The 19,317-nt window shown below is 37.7% G+C and overlaps 2 protein-coding genes across 3 annotated transcripts; both read left to right on the top strand.

Annotated features, from left to right (window-relative positions):
* The first annotated feature begins 512 nt into the window (after positions 1–512).
* On the top strand, positions 513–12,472 carry LOC110936475. Of its 2 annotated transcripts, none has more exons than XM_022178870.2 (9): positions 513–970; positions 1,069–1,190; positions 4,673–4,880; positions 5,685–6,180; positions 7,827–8,078; positions 8,184–8,375; positions 9,114–9,188; positions 9,290–11,347; positions 11,991–12,472. In XM_022178870.2, exons 1-9 carry the CDS (start codon positions 789–791, stop codon positions 12,273–12,275), a joined length of 3,870 nt encoding a protein of 1,289 aa, XP_022034562.1. In that variant the 5' UTR covers positions 513–788; the 3' UTR covers positions 12,276–12,472. The 2 variants fall into 2 exon arrangements, with proteins under 2 accessions (XP_022034562.1, XP_022034561.1); XM_022178869.2 differs by having other exon boundaries at positions 9,111–9,188.
* Positions 12,473–16,643: 4,171 nt separating this feature from the next.
* LOC110933433 lies at positions 16,644–18,398 on the top strand. The gene is made up of 2 exons (XM_022176655.1): positions 16,644–17,584; positions 18,296–18,398. The coding sequence occupies exons 1-2, from the start codon at positions 16,644–16,646 to the stop codon at positions 18,396–18,398; spliced, it is 1,044 nt and encodes a 347-aa protein (XP_022032347.1).
* Positions 18,399–19,317: the final 919 nt, after the last annotated feature.

Raw genomic sequence — 19,317 nt, 5'->3', positions numbered from 1 at the left:
GGCCACCGAGTGGTTTGGTTCTGAGTTTGATCCCCGGGTCTTGCGACAACGAGCAAGTTTGCTTTCTGGGATCGTCTCAATTTGACCCTTAAAGAGGGGTAGAAATTGCGTTGTGAAGGTTACAACCCCAATGGGGCTAGACCCACGGATTCGAACCGGAGTTGCTCCGTTGATAGATCAATTGACTAACCACTAAACTAGCCGTCCAAAGACGTTTCTTAAATTTCGAGTTGACCAACGTATAAATAAGACAAGACGTCCGGTTTGATATCCAACATGTGGATGGTTCAAGGAGCATTGTGTAAAATTGGGTATATGATATTAACAGGTTTAACCCAAGGGGTTTAGGGGGTGTTTGGCCTAGCTTTTTTAACAAAGCTTATAGCTTTTTTTAGCTTTTTTTACAAAATAAACTTAATTTGATGTTTGGTTTAGCTTTTTAAGCTTATGCTTATTAGCTTATATAAGCTAATTTGAATAAGCTTATTTGATGATGGTTTTTTAGCTTATTTGAAGAATCCTTCTTTGTGTAAGGGCAAATGATATAAATAAGCTATAAGCTAATCCAAACACATTAAAAAGAGCTTATCAAATGATAGAAAATAAGCTATAAGCTACTTTAGAATATAAGCATAAGCCAAAAAATAAAAACTAGGACAAACACCCCCTTAATCTTTTAACAAAACCATCACCGTTCCTTCTTCACTGAAGATTCTGGATTTTGCTCATCTATAATCCGCCACTAGTGCACAGTTAACCACAAATCTAAACCAAATCATTCCAGAAACATGGAGAAATCACCGTCATCTTCACCGATTCCCTCACGAGAAGGATCGCCGGAGCTTCAATGCGTCGGCGAACTCGAAATCGCGAAACCAAAGCCTCCGGTAGGGTTTTTATGCGGCTCTATTCCGGTTACGGATAAACCGTTCACCGCCTTCGGTTCTGCACTCGTTCCTTCAGCTTCAACGTAAGAACTTTTGAAATTCAATCGAATTGGATTTTAAACTCTTTTTGTAGCAGATGATTTTGATTTTAGGTTTAATGATTGTTGTTAATTGTTGTTAGGGAAGAAGCTCCGAGATATCGAGTGATTCCTACTGAGACTAATCTGAAAACGCTGCCGTTTCGGCCGAATATACCGGATAGGGTTCTTCCTATGGTTGCTGCGCATACGAGGACTGGTGGAGGTATGATTTTTTGGTGATTTTTGTGTGTTTAAACATGTAGAGAGTATTGGAAACTGTTAGGATCATGTTTTGATGTGAATTGTCACTCTTATGGAGTTCGTTTCACTGGTAATTCAGATAGAAATATCATATATGTTCTCGAGAACACACGGTTAGGTTGTAGAGAGAATTGGGGAAGAAGTAAGTATTATTCAATGTTCTCGAGAACACACGGTTAGGTTGTAGAGAGAATTGGGGAAGAAGTAAGTATTATTCAATGCTAGTTTGTACGTATTACATTCCGCTATTTATAGTGTATGCTATACTTTTTGTACCGACTTATTAACCGAACCGTCTAACCAGTTCTAACAATCGCTAAGTAAACGACAATGTCGGTGGAATATTAGCACTGCTGGCATTTTTAGCAAAAAGCAATACCACTGCTCAGTAGAATCTCCATTCCTTAGATAGAAAGACTGTCAGTAGTAATGACTAACTTCCATGATTGTTAAATAGCTTCCTACACTGATTTGCTAATTGAGCACTTGAATGCGACATGCAACCAATGTGAAGTTTTTGGATGGAGCTTAGTAGTAGCTTTTTGGTGAAGTTATTAAGTTCATGTGATCCTACATGAGTGGAGTTTCTGCACATGAATGTGAATATAGTAAAACCGTGCATAAATTCTTTTTGATGGAAGATGCTGGTTAATTCGATGGTTCTTGATTACCTTGCTGATTAATCTATGGGTTTTTGGGATGCGTGGGATCTCTCAACTTCAGAGTCCAGACAATATATCCATCCTTAAAACGTATTTGGTTTGTTCAAACCGGTTGGGAATATGTGGTAAACGAGGTAGATTATCTAAATGCAGTCACCAATTGAAATGATTACTATTTGTAATTCTGTTTCATCTCTGACATATTACTGGACTCCATTTGATATACCAACCTAGGAAACTGGATGCATATTTTCTAGGAATTTCAGATCTATATGTATCGAGTTTCTTAAAACTCAAGAGGGTCTTTTAATATCAGCTAATTGGGTTTGGAATGACATGCCTGAAAATTATGTCACAACTTCTACCATATGGGATGTCATTTAGAGCTTGTCTAATGTCTATGGTCTTTCATCTCTTGCTGTGTGAGTTTTTTGCTTAGAGGATGTATCTATCCTTTTGGTCATATTTTATGGCGTTTTTTGAAGTAGCATACTCACCTTGGACTCCTTTAAGGCTTTACGTATATTGTAAAATTTCATGTACTTTATCTATATGCGTTTAACTTTGATTGAAAGATGTAGACAAGTTCATTATGTATAAATGTATATGAATAGTTTTACAATATATTTTTATTTTTTTATATTTTTTTTGCCGTACCTTTGCCGTACCCGTATCTTGGATTTTTGAGTTTTGCCGTTCCCGTTCCCCGTACCCGTATCGTTCCCGTACCCGTTCCCGTGCTACATAGGTAGCAACAACAACAGTGCCTTGCACATAATCGTTTTTAATGACTTTGTCTTAGTAAAATTAATGGGACCATTCTTGGTTTGAAAAGAGTATTTAAAATAGAGGTGTTCAATATTTGAATCGGACTAAAAAAACTCCAAATTCATTTCGACTCAAATCGAAATTCATCAGTTCGAAATTCAATTTGAATTTTCTAATTCATATTCGATTCGAAGTCTAAACTCGAATTTGGAATTGAATCTCGAACTTTTAGTTTTCGATTCGAAATTCGAATTAGAAACATATAATTCTCTCTCCATTATTATACATTATATACATTTTATAGATTTTTTAGATCTATTATATATATTATATAGAATTTATTTTATATATATTTAGATTTATTTTATACCTTATATCCACATTCCATAATTCGGAATTCCTGTCCACGGCCAAATGGCCGATTCTTAAAAAGCAAAACATAGCCATGAAGTTTGGATGTTTAACATTTTAGTTTAATATTAACTTGTAGACGTTTTCACTTTGAATGTTTTGAATATTAGACACTCACTTTATTTTGAACATTTTATCATGAAGCTTGGAGGTTTAACATTTTAGTTCAGTTGACACATGTTTGCTTTGATGTTAAAAATACTTCAAGATTGTAGTAGTTTGGAATACATAATTAGAATAATTTATTATTTGGGTGAATATGAGTCGAATCAAATTCATTCGGATTCGAGTTGCGTATTCGAATCGAATCGAATTGTACGCGAATTCAGATTTTGAATCCGAATCAGATCAATCGAATCTAATTTGAATACACATCGAATTCGATTCCATGTTTAAAAAATCAAAATTCGAAGAATTTGATTCGATTAACTCGCGAATTCGGAATTCGATTTGTTTGAACACCCCTAATTCAAAATTGGAATGAACTCATTATAGCATCAATCTTATACTTGATATTTTTATTTTTCAAGGACCAACATTGTCCTAATAAACAAAATTGGTAATGGAACCTTTCTTCATTTCACAAATGGAAATAACTAATACGCAAATCTCCGGTGATGATGAAAACCTTTGTGGGAATTGCAAATATAATCCTTCCAAAGATGATAGAAGTAAAGATAAGTGAATACTTGGGGAGAGAAAAGAAGTTAATACTTAATAAGACCTCGCTGGGTGCCAACTAACATTAGAACAATAATATTTCAGTTTTCATCAATCCTTGCACAAGTAACAATGGAGACACAAACAACAAAGCACTTGACTTGCGAGAATCTGGTTTAAGTATTAGGGCAAGATTCCTATTTTTACAATTTCAAAGCAAGATTAAATTTCGTTAATGAATTCAGAACCTTTTCTTTCATGAATTGAACCGAATCATAGAAACTGTGTCATTAGTTGTATGACTTAGCAGCATTGGCTAGTTCTTCCATTTGTAAATATATTGTCGATTGGGACGATGGGATTTATATTGGACTTTGGATTAAGTTACCAAAATGCATGTCTTGAAATATTGATAATTTCTACGTAGTTCTGCATTAGTATTATATAACGATACAAAGAAGCAGTGTGTGTGCATGTTAAGCTTCATAACTTATTCGTATTAGAAGGCTTTGTTTGTGCTTTCAACACACAGAGGGTTGCTTAAAAAGTCAATTCTGTTATAACTACAGTGCCCACACCTGTGCATGAATAATTGAGGATCCAAAAACGTATTGTATTCTTTGTTTTGGCCAATTCCTTGTTTAACTTTTTTGGTTGTTAAAAGAACCACCTATCGAATGGGTTTAGTATTTTGGCTTCTGGATTTCCATATGGACTATCTATAATTTCAACTTTATAAATCAGAAACTTGATTACTCTTATTACTAGTGGTCATTGTTAATCACATGTTATCCAGGTTGTAATATATTGATAAATAAAGCTTCATTCATTTTGCTTAAGAGTTGAAAAAATCCTTGCTTTCCAGTCAACTGGGTCAACAGCCAACTTACATATGTGAACTTTTAGATTGATTTTGCTGATTTTGTGAATGTTCATTTGGTAGATTTACCTTATGGAAGTGGGACAATAGCATCAAACCTTAGAAAAAAAGGAGAAGCCCTTGCTGTATCTGGTTTAACAGAGCATGAAGACGAAATCGACGTTATTGCTCCAGCTGACATTCTCAAACAAATATTTAAAATCCCATATTCCAGGGCTCGCCTCTCGATTGCAGTACATCGTATCGGACAGTCTCTCATACTAAATACAGGGTAAATTCCATCTGCATATGGCATATGGTTGACTTGGTTTGCTGCTATATCTCTGTCAGATAGAGGTGTCGGTTTTAGTCCATATGCTCGTGAATGTACAATTTGAGCATCTTTAATGGGTAAAATTAAGAAGTTAGTTAAGTAGGGAAACAGCCTAAAGTATATCTACAATGCAGTCCTACACCATATTATCCAAAACTTATATTATTACTGGAATGGTATAAATATATTTGTAAACATTTTTGATTCACTCCTTGTTAATAAAAATTAGAGTAAAATGCCATTTTCGTCCCTGAGGTTTAACCAGTTTTGCGACTTTCGTCCAAAGGTTTGTTTTTCTGCATCTGGATCCAAAAGGTTTGAGATCTTGCCATTTTCATCCGGCTCGTTAGCTCTATCCATTTTTTTCCGTTAAGTCAGGGGTATTTCTATCTTTTTTGTTAACTTAGCAGGCAATTCATTTTTTTCAGGGGTATTCTGTCTTTTTACATAAATTGAAAAAGACTGAATTGCCCTTTAAGTTAGCAAAAAAGACGGAAATACCCCTGACTTAATGTAGAAAAATGGATAGAGTTAACGAGCCAGATGAATATGACAAGATTTTAAACCTTGTGAATCCATATGCGAAAAAACAAACCTTTGGACGAAAGTCGCAAAACTGGCCAAACCTCAGGGCCGAAATGGCATTTTACTCTAAAAAATAAATAAGTTGGTCAAAACTATTTTTGAATAAACCCAAAAATCACATGTCCATTTTGCTAATCTTTACTATCAAATGTCTTGACGCTTTGATGTACACTGCAGGCCTGATGTGGAAGAAGGGGAAAAATTGGTTAGACGACATAAGCAGCAGTCACAATCTGCAGAGAAATCTATATTTTGGAATTTCGCTATGCATTCTGTTAGGATGGAGGCATGTGATCTTCCTACGGCTCAAAATTCCAAATCAGACGAACGGCTCAACACATCTTTTCTGACTGGAAATAATGAAACTGGTGAAGGGGAAGAATTTAAATACCCACAACCAAAAGCAAAACATGATAGTATCTTTTTAGGAGTGAAGAATAACCAAAGAAACAAAGACTGTGATGCTGTTAAGAAGGTCTCAAAAGTGAAAGAAACTCCTAGACCCTCCATGCAAGAGTCAGATATGTATAGAAGAATGAACCGAGATGGATTCTTAAGGGTTTTGTTTTGGAAGTTTAATAATTTACGCATGTTTTTGGGGAGTGATTTACTCATATTCAGTAATGACAAGCATGTTGCAGTGAGTTTGCACCTATGGGATGTTTCGAGACAGGTTAGTTTGAATGACTTTGTGCTTCTTCTCTTGCAGGTGGCCATTTCGACCCATTTACGTTGTCTTATCTCAAACGGGTCATAAGGACTCTGGATAAAAAATTTAGAGTAAAGTACACGGATAGTCCCTGTGGTTTTTCAAAATTTTGAATTTGGTCCCTAGCTTTTCAAAAGTATGCGGATGGTCCCCGTGGTTTGCACTTTGTAACACATTTAGTCCCCAACTTTTGCCAAAAGTACATGGATGGTCCCTATGGTTTGCGCTTTGTAATACATTTAGTCCATAACATAGTTACCTAAATCGCTGGGTTTGCCACGATCCACGTATTGGATCGTGGTGTACCCAATCGCAATTCGCAGTCGTACCGGAACGATGTGGTACGGCGTTTCAGATTGAACTGGTTCGAAGTTCCAAATCGGTTGGGTACAGCGATCCGCTTCTTGTTATTTTGCGATCCGAATTGAATTGGTACCATGTTTCGATTCAACTGGTAAGGTGTTCTAAATCGTTTTGGTACAACGATACATGGCTAATTTTAGGCGAGAACATGCTGAGTTAGTTTAAACAATGTGTCCAGGAAGAAGGTGAAGAAAGAAGGGGGAAGAAGAAGAGCGGCTGCGTAGCGTATGGGTGTGTTTTAGGGTTTTTTTGGTTTAAATAAGTTTAGTTATTTCAACATTTAACCCCTCTATTTTTACTAGTTTACATTTAAACACTAAAACTTGTATTTTTCTACATAAAAAGTGTAAAACTAGTTTGTGTACTTAAACGTTTAACCCCCTCTATCTTTACTAGTTTACATTTGGTCCTTAAACTTATAAACTTATCTATACATATACATAAAAAGTATAAATTAACATTATATATATACATAACATTTAACCAAATTACATCATCAATTTCTACTCCTATTCAATTTCCATTTTTATCTTTAACCTTCAATGTTTATATTTATGTTTGATAATTTGAATTTTGGAATTTCTATTTTAATTTGTGTACAACGAACCGAACTCTATGGTACGCTGTACCGGTTCGTACCGAAATGAACCTACCCCCCTTTGTACCGAAAACGTCACCACTAGCGAATCGCGTACCCGAACCACGTACCCGTACCGGAGCGAACCACGAATTAGGTAACTATGGTCCATAACTTGGACCTCCTGAAACCGTTAGATTTGTTGGTTGGGGACTAAATGCGTTACAAAGTGCAAACACCATCCATGTACTTTTGGATAGCTAGGGACCAAATCCAAAATTTTGGAAAACCACAGGGACTATCCGTGTGCTTCACTCAAAAGTTTAACTAGAAGGGACCAGAGTAGAATGGGTTGGAAGTCGCCGAAAGGCTACTTTTATTGTATAGTATACAACCTCCCAAGTCCCAAATCCTTCTATTCAACGGTTTAGAATTTTTTGTAATAATAAATGTTTTTGTAATTGTAAGTAACACATTATAATCTGCAGTTGTTCTATAGAAAAGAACAAAAAGTGGTAATAGGTAGACCCAACCCAATGTGGGATGTGTTGACGGGCCAAATGACCAAACCCGTTACACAACTGCCATACACCCACTTGTCTCGGTTTATTCTGTTACTTTTTTGCCTACCTGCTTAGTTCTCACTTTAATTTAATTTATCGTTTGTCAGGTTGGTCCATTAACTTGGCTTGACGCATGGTTGGATAATGTGATGGCAAGTGTACCGGAATTAGCCATCTGTTACCATGAAAACGGTGTTGTTCAGGGATACGAGCTGCTGAAAACGGATGATATATTTGTTTCTAAGGGTGTATCCGAAGATGGCACTCCTGCTTTTCATCCTTATATTGTCCGGCAAAATGGCCATTCTGTTCTGCGCTTCCTTCAAGAAAATTGCAAGCAAGACCCTGGAGCTTATTGGGTACTTCTTTTCTTCTCTTTTTGCGCTGGTTAAGTCTTTTTCTAGCTTTTTATTACGCTTGTTTTCTTTACTGATACACTGATTCTTTTTTCTGGGTGTGTACAGCTGTACAAAAATGCTGGCGAGGATAACATTCAACTATTTGATCTTTCTGTTATGTCAAAGAGTCGTGCCACTAACAGCTGTGATGATGACTCTACCTATATACCTTCTTTAATTGATAGAGGGAGAAGCGATTCTTTACTCTCGCTAGGAACCCTACTTTATCGTGTTGCTCACAGGCTTTCACTTTCAGTGGTGGGGCTTCTATTCCATTCCCTCTCTCTCTCTCTCTCAGGACATAGTAGAGGTCGTGCAATGGGCGGGTTGGGCGTGTTGGATGACGTGTCAAATGGGAAGAGCTTGGATTGGGTTGACATTGGGGTGCTAAACGGGTCGTGTTCGCGGGTTGACGCATTCAACCCGACCCAAACCCAAAAATTTTAGATGAACCCGAACACGAGTTGAACCTGAAAATCGTGTCATACACATATGAACCCGAACACGACCCGAATATTTGTGGGTTGACCTGAACACGACCCATTCAACCATAATTTTTTAATTTTTAATTTTTTTTTTCGCAAATTAATATATTGAAATTGAAGTTTACTACAAAACATACAAATGTATGTAATGCAATTACATTTAAATTATAAAATTTTACGTCAACTTCTCTTTTTAAGTTGTAGCTATGGGCATAAGATACATACCCAATTTAATTTATGTCATAAAACATATTGTAAAAAAGTATAATATAATATTAATGGGTTAAACGGGCCAACCCATCAACCCGACCGGGTTGACCCAAACCCGACCCGTTTAGCTAAACAGGTTTGCGGGTTCAACTTAAAACTGACCTGAATCCGTTTCGACTGAACCTGAACCCACAAATTTCGTGTTAGGTTTGTTCGTGTCGGGTTGAACTTGGTAACTCTAGTAGTAGTGAATAGACGGTTACATATGTTACATATTTCTAATGCATGTTTTCTGCAGCAGTCTCAGCATAACAGGGCAAGGTGTGCAAGGCTGTTAAAGAAATGTCTTGATTTCCTTGATCAGCCAGATCAACTGGTATTTCACCCTGAGTCGACTCTTTCTTTCATAAATATATACTGCTATTACTTTCACATGTCAAGCTAATTTTGTATTACTACATTGTGTGTGACCAATAGGTTGTACGCGCATTTGCTCATGAGCAATTTGCAAGGTTACTTCTAGATTATGATGAAGATCTGGATTTGACATCTGAAGTGCTCCCTCTGGGCTCTGAAAACATTGTTGTTGATGCTGAAGACGAGCCAGATGAATGCTTGAACGGGATCTCTAGTTTAAGAATCCGTGAAAGTTTCATCCCAAACGAGGAAGATTCAGATTCACCCGGGCGCGGATCCCGGAAACTTTTGGTGTCAAACGAGGCTGAATCAGGAGATGTTGTAGTGCAGCCGACTTGTAACTCTGTAGTGGAAGCTAATGCTGATCTAATATCCTCTAAATTGGCTGCGATACACCACGTGTCACAAGCTATTAAGTCTCTAAGGTGGAGACGACAGCTACAAGGCTCCAAAAGTTACCTCGGTGAACCTGATCATCACGCAGCAGGGTTACCCGTTGAGTTATCCGTTTGTGCGTGTGGTGATACTGATTGCATTGAAGTTTGCGACATTAGGAAGTGGCTTCCGACATCGAAACTAGACGACAAGTTATGGAAACTTGTTCTTTTGCTTGGAGAATCGTATCTAGCCCTTGGAGAAGCCTACATAGTTGATGGCCAGTCACATCAAGCGTTAAAAGTCGTCCGTTTAGCGTGTTTGGTATACGGATCCATGCCACAACATCTAGAAGATTCTAGATTTATCTCTTCAATGAGTTCCAGTTGGTCATCCTATGAGATAGATCATTATCTTTTTTGGGCTAAAGCATGGACGCTAGTTGGAGACGTGTATGTCGAATTCCATTTGGAGAATCAAAAGACTAAATCGCCACCTGCTGCCGCTCGTGAGTTAAAAATGTCACCTCAGGTTGAGAAAGAACTTCAACGGCTCAAGAAAAAACTTGCGAAATCTAACCAGAGCTGCTCGTCTTGCTCATTAGTCAACTGTAGCTGCCAGAGTGATCGCGTCAGCAGCGGCAGTAGTGCAAGTAGTAGTACTACCCGAAACACTCGTTTTAGCCGTGGAAAAAAGCAGACCGAAAAAATCATTCCAAAAGTGATTTCTCAAAATATCATGAATGAAAATGAAGACGCAAAATCTTGTAAAGATACCCAGGAAGAAAAACCGTCGAATGATGGTGGGATTTTCAGATACATTGACGGTTACGAGCATATCGACGCAGATCATAATCTAACTAGCGCTCGTATTTGTTATGAAGAAGCCATAAAATGTTTAGACGATCATCCTACTACTTCTTCTGAGTTACAGTCTCTCGTTAAGAAGAAAGGATGGGTCTGCAACGAGTTGGGCCGAAGGAGACTGGAAAGAAAAGAGATTAGCAAAGCCGAAGAAGCTTTTTCCGAAGCTATCTCTTCATTCAAAAAGGTTTCCGATCACAATAACATTGTTTTAATTAACTTAAATTTGGGCCATGGAAGACGGTCTGCAGCTGAGGAGATCGTATCGCAAATGGAGCCTTTTAGAGATCACCCGGTTTTCAAGAACACGTTCAACCAAAAGCTAGACGCTGCAAAATCTCAGTATTGCGAGTCACTCAGATACTATAGAGCAGCAAAAAAGCAAGTTGATGCCAGTGATGCAATTGCAATACGCGGTGATCTTAGCAATGATGTATATACGCAATTTGCGCATACATATCTAAGGCTCGGTATGCTTCTGGCTAGAGAGAATACCACGGCTAAAGTGTATAAATCTAAAAAGGATTTTGGGAAGTGTGAGATTACGGCTAGTGATGCAATCAGTGAGGCATTGTGTATGTATGAGTTATTGGGGGATTTGAGGAAACAAGAGGCCGCGTATGCGTACTTTCAGCTTGCGTGCTACCAGAGGGATCGTGGTCTGAGATTATTGGAGATGGAACTGAAGAAAAGTAATCTGTCGAAAGGTGAAAATAATACATTTCAAAGAGCGAAACAGTTCTCGTCTATGGCTGAGAGGAACTGGCACAAGTCTATGCAGTTTTATGGGCCTAAAACACATTCTACGATGTATTTGACCATTTTGATTGAGATGGCGGATTTGTCTTGTAGATTGTCGAAGTTGTCTCATGCATATGTGGTATGTAGACACAGCTCTGTTGTTGCACTTAATTACATATTTCTTTTCCTTTACATTCTGGAGAGTAAAATGCCATTTTTTGTCCCCGAGGTTTGGTCAGTTTTGCAACTTTCGTCCAAAGGTCTGTTTTTCCGCATCTGATCCAAAAGGTTTGAACTCTTTCCATTTTCATCCGGCTCGTTAACTCCATTCATATTCTCCGTTAAGTCAAAGTCAGGGGTATTTCCGTCATTTTTGTTAACTTAAAGGGCAATTCGGTCTAACGGATTAGGTCAGAGGTATTTTAAATGCTTGTACATAAAGTGAAAAAACCGCATTGCCCTTTAAGTTAACAAAACAACGAAAATACACCTGACTTGAAAAATGGATGGAGTTAAACTAGCCGTATGAAAATGACAAGATTTCAAACTTTTTGAATCCAGATGCGGAAAAACCAACTTTTGGACGAAAGTTGCAAAAATGGCCAAACCTCATGGACGAAAATGGCATTTTAGTATTTTACTCCATTCTGGATTAGAACTTTGAGATATAATTATTATTTTGTGGTTAAAAGGAAACCTTTAGTCTTTATTTGAACGCTTTTGGTGAATTTGAAGTGTGGCATTTAATTTTACACAGCTGACAGTTATTTAACTAATTGCAGATGCTGGAATCTGCCCTGAATACTTTGCTTGAAGGACGACACGTGCCTGCAAATGGAATTACATTACAAAAAGACGATTGCAGGGTGCATGAGCGGTTTTGGGGCCGGCTGCAGACGACGTTAAAAAGTATGCTATCGGTGGCTCTTCCTGCAGCCACAAACAAATCTGTTGCTTCTTCCCAGCAGACCGGAGATGCCAACAAACTCAAAGACATGTACATGTTATCTTTGAAGGCTACAGAATTCAGTCAGCTGCATGCCATTTACAAGTTGTGGGTATCATAATTCTGCACAACATATGCATTTTGATTACTTTTATGCTCTTATGTAGATTTGGAATACAAACTAGAGTGCCACATTGAAAGGGTCGGGTCTAAACGATTTTTTGCCCAAAGTTTCTGACGGTAAACAATGGTTGATAACTATTATATAATCTTGTTTTTTTTGACAAAACTATTTAGGAAGTTCTACGTGTAAAAAAATACACTGTCTACTTTTTATGTGTTTGACTGATAGGTTTAAAACCTTCGGGAAGAAGAAAGCTAAGAGAGAGAAGGAAATTTGACTCAAATTCTGGCTGATTTTCATTCCATACGTAAACCAATTAAATAAACAAGACACTTACACAAGACACCCCCAAACTAAACCAAAATAACATCCTAATCTCTTGACTTAACAATAGTAATAAAACTAAAATAAATAAGATACGTAACAATACTCCCCTTTTAACCTACTTTTTGCCCTCAAAAAGTAAGCTCTTCAATTCAATCCTTAACCGTTGTCGTCTTGTTCAGTTTCCTCATCGCCTTCCACATTAATCACAAAAAGTTGTTTCTTTTTGCACTTGTGTCCTGGAACGAACTTTTCAGTGCACCAAAAGCATTCTCCTTTTGACTTTTTTAACTCTAGTTCCTCACCTGACAAGTGCTTCGCGTTAATAGTTGTTGGTTAATAAGTTGGTGGCCCAGGGACTCCTGTTGGATCTGGAAGCAACGGAAGTTTTGAAGCGTTAACCGGAGGTGTTATTTTGACATCTTCGGGTTGCAGCCCATCCTCCACATCTTCACCTGAAAACCGAGGAAATTCAACCTTCCCGACCCGCATAGGCCGAGTACCCGTCCGCAAATCATCGCTAAACAGCCCTTTATCTGGGCCGCCTCCGCCGCCACTAAAACTGCCACCGCTTGAATGCTCCTTGAGTGCTCGTAAGATCTCTTCTTGTTGTTTCATCGACTGTTCTTGTTGTTTCAACATGGCGGCTAGGGTTTCTTGGAGATTTGAGATTGCCTTGCTATATTCTTTGAGAGTGCTGTCAATTTCTTGATTGCGAGTGTTAGTCATGGTAATCGAAAGTAATTCCGACTGGAGATCGGAACGGCTCTGATACCCTTGATAGGGTTAAAACCTTGGGGAAGAAGAAAGCTAAGAGATAGAAGGAAATTTGACTCAAATTCTGGCTGATTTTCATTCCATACGTAAACCAATTAAATAAACAAGACACTTACACAAGACACCCCCAAACTAAACCAAAATAACATCCTAATCCCTTGACTTAACAATAGTAATAAAACTAAAATAAATAAGATACGTAACATTGACCACTTTGCATAGGGTTCAAAACCTTGTTCGTGTTTGTTTATTAAGGATATTGATACGCAAATGAACTCAAACAAATGTTCATGAACATAAATGAACACAAATGAATACACGCATTTTTTATCACAAAGATTGCAAAAATTCCACCAAAATAAATAAGCACTTAGCATAGTTGGTCAAATGAGTGATGTTTGATGTTTGGGGAGACATATTGTATAACTAGGGTTGCAAATTTTTAAAAACAATAAACAAAAATACTGACATATAAAAATCTTTAAATGAACGAATGTAAAGGGTAAATTACACTTTTCGTTCTTTATGTTTGTATCGGATTGCAACGGATAGCCTTTAACTTCAATAATTACAGTCACAGTCCTTTATTTGTTAAAAGCTTTACACTTTAGGTCCTTTAGCACTAACCTAGTTAGTTTTTCTGGTTAAATCTAGTCTTGGGGACCCTACATGAGGACAAATATGTCTTTTACCATTTTATTTAAGAAACATTTCAGTATAAAAAAATAAGAAAAAATAATTAAAATCATATATCTCAGATTCTCTCTTTAACACACACAATTCCCTCTCTCCTCAACTCTCCTCCCCTCTCTCTAGATTTTGGTGAGGCACCATCAACCACCACCACCACAATCAGAATAACCATCTCCGAAACCACCACCACAACTTCATCTCGTTCGCCGGAATCAAGGCACGTGAGGTTGTACGGCGAATCCGACGGTGACTGGATTTGTGGGATCGGGTGGTGGGGTTGTCAGATTGAGGTGGTGACATGGCGGCGATGACAATGGATTTAGGGCTTTGTTTGCTAGAGATGAGGTAGAAGGGAATGGAAAGAGTTGTTCCATTTTGAGGTTCTTAATTGTTTTGAACTTAAACCCTAGAAACAATAAATGGGGATAATCAAGAGCTTTGTGAACAGATTCATTCTTTTCCAACATGTAAGGTTTGAAATTGAAAGTGGGTTTTTGTTGTAACTCATTTTCTCCAAAGATTACTTGTTATTCTTTGACAATTGCTGCATAAATTATGGATCTGTGATGAATCTTGAAAGTGGGTTTGTAAGTGCATTTCATGGGGGTTGTTGTACGGTTCAAGTGGGTTTGAACTGGGTTAAAACAATAAATGGGGATATGGGATTTTGTTCCATGTTTTATTCAGCTTGATTAAATGCGTGTGCAATTCTGTTCGTTTCTTTATTGTGCACACTTCCACTTTATTGAAGGTTAAGGATAAATCATCTGAAAAGAGAAGAATTGCTTTTTTGCATCTTTGATGGTGACGGGTGGTGGTGTGGGTTGGTGGCGGGCGGGAGGTGGGGGTAGCTGATGGTGGTGGCGAGAGAAAAAGATACAGGGAAGAGGAGAGTTTTATATAATATGTGTATATATATATGTAATTTTTTTGTTTTATTTAAATAAAAGCATGAATTGACCAGAATACCCTTACATGAATAAACTTAACTAAAAAATTTAATCTAATTAGTGTTAAAGGATGTAAAGTGTAATTAGTTTTGCAAATAAAGGACTGTGACTGTAATTAGTTTTGCAAATAAAGGACTGTGACTGTAATTATTGAAGTTAAAGGCTATCTATTGCAATTCGGTACAAACATAAAGGACGAAAAGTGTAATTTATCCTAAATATAAAAGAGTGAACATAACAGAGCGTTCACGAACATAAACGAACGAACACAACTTTGTTCGTGTTCGTTCGTTTAACTTAACGAACGGAATTTCATGTTCGTGTTCGTTCATTTATTAAGCAATGAACATTAACGAACTTCCCGCCAAAAGTTTCACGTACTATTCGCTGAACTTTCGGTTCGTTTACAACTCTAAATCTTTGCATGTTTCTTTAAAAGTGTTGAAAGCTTATTCATGTTATTTTTTTGTACCCGATGTTGTTGATTAGCTTGATTGTATGTTTGTCAATGCACACATCGTAAAATTGCGAGAGATATATAGCTGATAATAAGTTGTTCAGTTGAGACATTTTTTACTTAGCTTAATGAGATTGTTAGAATAAGTAAATTATTAGTATACACTATGAAGTAATCAACTTCAACAAGGTGGGTCTTAGCTAATGAGCTTGTGGTGGAGTGGTAAGAGAGAGACTTGAGTTTCCAAGAGACCCAAGTTCAATTCCTGCTCCTCCCCATTAGTTTTCAGCGGCACCTGGTGATGATGGGAGACTAGGCGAGTAGGTGGCGATCGCTAGTTCGATCCTTGAACTGAATGAGTTTTACCTTACCGCACTGTCGTGCCTTTGGGCGAGTGTTCACGGGCTTCTGCCCTAGGTGAGGGTTTTCCCCAGTTCAAAGACGAGTGTATCCCGATGTAGTGAATTTCCAGTAGCCAATTTAAAAGATTCATTGGCCGTAAAAAAAACAAGGTGGGTCTTAAAACATGCGTGAATTTGGCTCTTAAGTCTTTATTAAATTCCATCTTTATTAAAATTATCAACTAACTGTTTATTGATTAAAGTATGCTAAATATATAGCGTCCTACGTATTTAGACATACTACAATGGTTTAATTAAAATATAAGATGCCTTTCTTGTATCGTTTGATTTTACTTATTAAAACTTATTCATGTTGGATGTTACCGGTTATGAGATATTATCTCCGTTCGTATATTGACGAATAACACCTTTTATAAAGTTGAATACTTTTTAATAAAAGTTGGGGTTTTATGTAACTTAAAGAATAAGTTTATTTATAATAATCATTACACACACTTAAACTAACACGCTTTCCATTTTTTATGTTGACTTGAAGCATTTATGAAAGTTGACTTGTTTGATTTTTTTCATCACGTTTGGTCATAGTGACTAGAGAGAGAAAAATGATAAAGATCCCTAATGATTTACATGTAAAAAGTATATGAAGTGAGCTTTGGTTCATTGATAAATACAAATGGCATGTTAATCATGAAGATCCCTCATGATTAAATGGCATGTTAGGTATAAGACCGAAACTTCGATGCTTTGGGCAAGATTGATATCAGCCATACACTGTGGAGCAAGGTGTCACTCCTACATCCCTATGAAGAGCTCAATTGACGGGGTTTGGAAATCCATTGTCAACTCGGGGAGTGTATCGCAAAATCTGGTCGTAAATGTCAAAGAAAGGATGATAGTGAAAGTCGGTTTGGGTAACAAAACACTGTTCTGGCTGGACAATTGGGTGGGTAACAGGCCTTTACGTGACATCTTTCCTAGCCTGTTCACACTTGAATCCGATAAAAGATGTACAGTCCAGCAGCGGTACAGAACTTCTCAAGGCTCGACAGAATGGTTTTGGGGTAGCTCCACACCTCTCACCCGGGAGGAACATCTCACGGACTGGGCTGCATGTAAAACCCTGCTATGCACAGCTGGCCTCGGGCAAGAATCGGACTACTGGCTGTGGAAATCGGGCCCAACCTGTGAGGAGTTCACTGTCTGCAACCTGCGGGCAGAATTGGATCATATAAACGTTATCCCTGAAGCAAAACTATTAACCTGGTCACACTGGATCCCGAAAAAGGTAAACTGTTTCCTATGGCGGGTTGTACAAGATCGAATCCCGACAAGAGAAGCATTGCTAACGAGGAGAGTATCGCTGCCATCCTCCACGTGTGCCCTATGCAACGATACGATTCAATCGGTAGACCACCTACTCGTCACTTGCGATTTCGCTCAACACGTATGGTGCCTGATCTTCCAGTGGCTAAACATAACCATCCCGCGCTACACTCTGAGTGTCGTACAATTACTGGAACTTATCAAAGCACACAAAACAAACAAGGCAACAAAAAGGGCGATCGAAACAGTCATGGCTGCAGCATGTTGGAACATCTGGCGAACAAGAAATAATCTTATCTTCAATCATAAAGCTCCCCAGATTGCTAAGATAATAAGTGACATCAAGGCAAACTCGTTCTCTTGGGTGAAATCTCGGGCTGGATATTCTAACATGGATTGGGCGAAATGGAAGGGCTTCAAGTATACAGATTTTCCAATTTAGCATGCTATATCTATTCTGTATCTGTCCTCTTATTTTTGTTCTGTACTTTTGAGCTGCTTGCTCATCTCTTTTTATTATAATTTCGCCCTTTTCAAAAAAAAAAAAAAAAGATAAATACTAATTAATGATTGGGATATATTTTTTTAATAAAAATATCTTGATATTTTAGAATAAATACATGAACACTTGAGGATTTGAACTTCCAACAATTTGATTGTAGTGTATATCACTTAACCTTCACCCATTGATGACGTTAAGAATTGAGATGCTAGAGGTTTGTCACATGTAGAAAAGAAATGAGTTAAATAATTGGAATGGTGAAACGGGTAAAACAAGTAAAACACATTTTTGTTTAGTTTCACTATTTTTTAAAACCCAAGTAACTTTTCTATGCTTTATTAGCTTTTATAGAGGTTATACCATTATTAGGCCAGGCGCAGTAGGGCATTATAGGGATGTGAAGGAGAAGACTCATAACACCGTCCCTCTGGGCATTATAGGTGAATGAAATAGGGATAGACATTTCTAGTATAATGCCCAACGAAGAGAAAACAAAACGGAAAGTAATTATTGTAAGGGCATGTTAACTATTGATGCGTGATTGAAAACCGATGCTTTATTATGTAAAGTTTGTGTTTTTTACATAAAATTGAGTTTCGAATTGCCTACTTTGATTTGTGTTTTTGTAGGTTAACGAAGTTTAAGAAGCATTTCGGAACTTTACGGAGCATCGAGACGGAAAACGGATCAACCGGACATGCAAAACAACAAAATCAGAATAACAGGTTTTAGAGAGGTAATCGCTGACGCTCTCCAGAAAGCCCCGTCGGTAAAACTTGTGCGTAGATAGCATGTTAGCGCGTCCGGAGAAAACTGAGGCCAGGCAACGCGTCGGCGATGCCCTAGTTGCCCGTCAGCGATGCCTTCTCCATATTGTTGACGCTAAAAAGTTGGTTTGACTTGTTTTTGACCGAAAATTGAATGGGGATTAAAGGAGTTACGGGTTTTTGAGCATATGAACACATCTTGGAGCCATCTTTCATCATCTCCTACACATCGAACTTCTCCCTAACCTCTCGAACCCTAACCTAACCTCCATCATCTCTAACCCTCACCCATTCCACCATCATCATTCACCATCATCTCCATCCATCCATACTCACCATCCAAACCCTAACCCTAACCCTAACCTTCTTCATTCCTCCAAGACTCAAGATCATGGCTCGGTGTTCGTGTTCGTCACCTGGTGTTCATGAAGCATAAACCATGAGCGACTAGTCTCTCCGCGTTTCACCCCGGTGTAGATTTTTATAAGAATTATAGGGTTTCAACATTATGTATTTGATTTGATTTCGTGACAAGTTGTTTAGTATTCGAAACCTTTGATAATTATCTTACATTTGTTTTTAATTCGTAAAATTATCGAGTGATGATAAAATTTGACTTTGCGAAATGGTTATGTGCAATTATGCCTTATCTTAGGTTAGGAATTACATGTTCTTAGTAAAAAAGTGCATTGCGGTTTGTTGTCTATGACGTTGATAGCTTTTGGCACCTAAGCTATGTAACACTAAATTCGTTAATCACTATATGCAGCTGAATCAAGTTAAAACGTGTAGAAACCCTAGGTTTTGCAATTATCGAACCGGGTGTGATCCTTATTCCCAATCCGTGTTTTCAATCAAGTAATCCAGTTTTGCAATAATTAATG

This window comes from Helianthus annuus, chromosome 4 (genome assembly GCF_002127325.2).
Source record: "Helianthus annuus cultivar XRQ/B chromosome 4, HanXRQr2.0-SUNRISE, whole genome shotgun sequence".
NCBI classification, from domain to species: Eukaryota; Viridiplantae; Streptophyta; class Magnoliopsida; order Asterales; family Asteraceae; genus Helianthus; species Helianthus annuus.
Note: the sequence above shows the minus strand (reverse complement) of the source record. Positions and strands in the feature narration are given on the sequence as shown.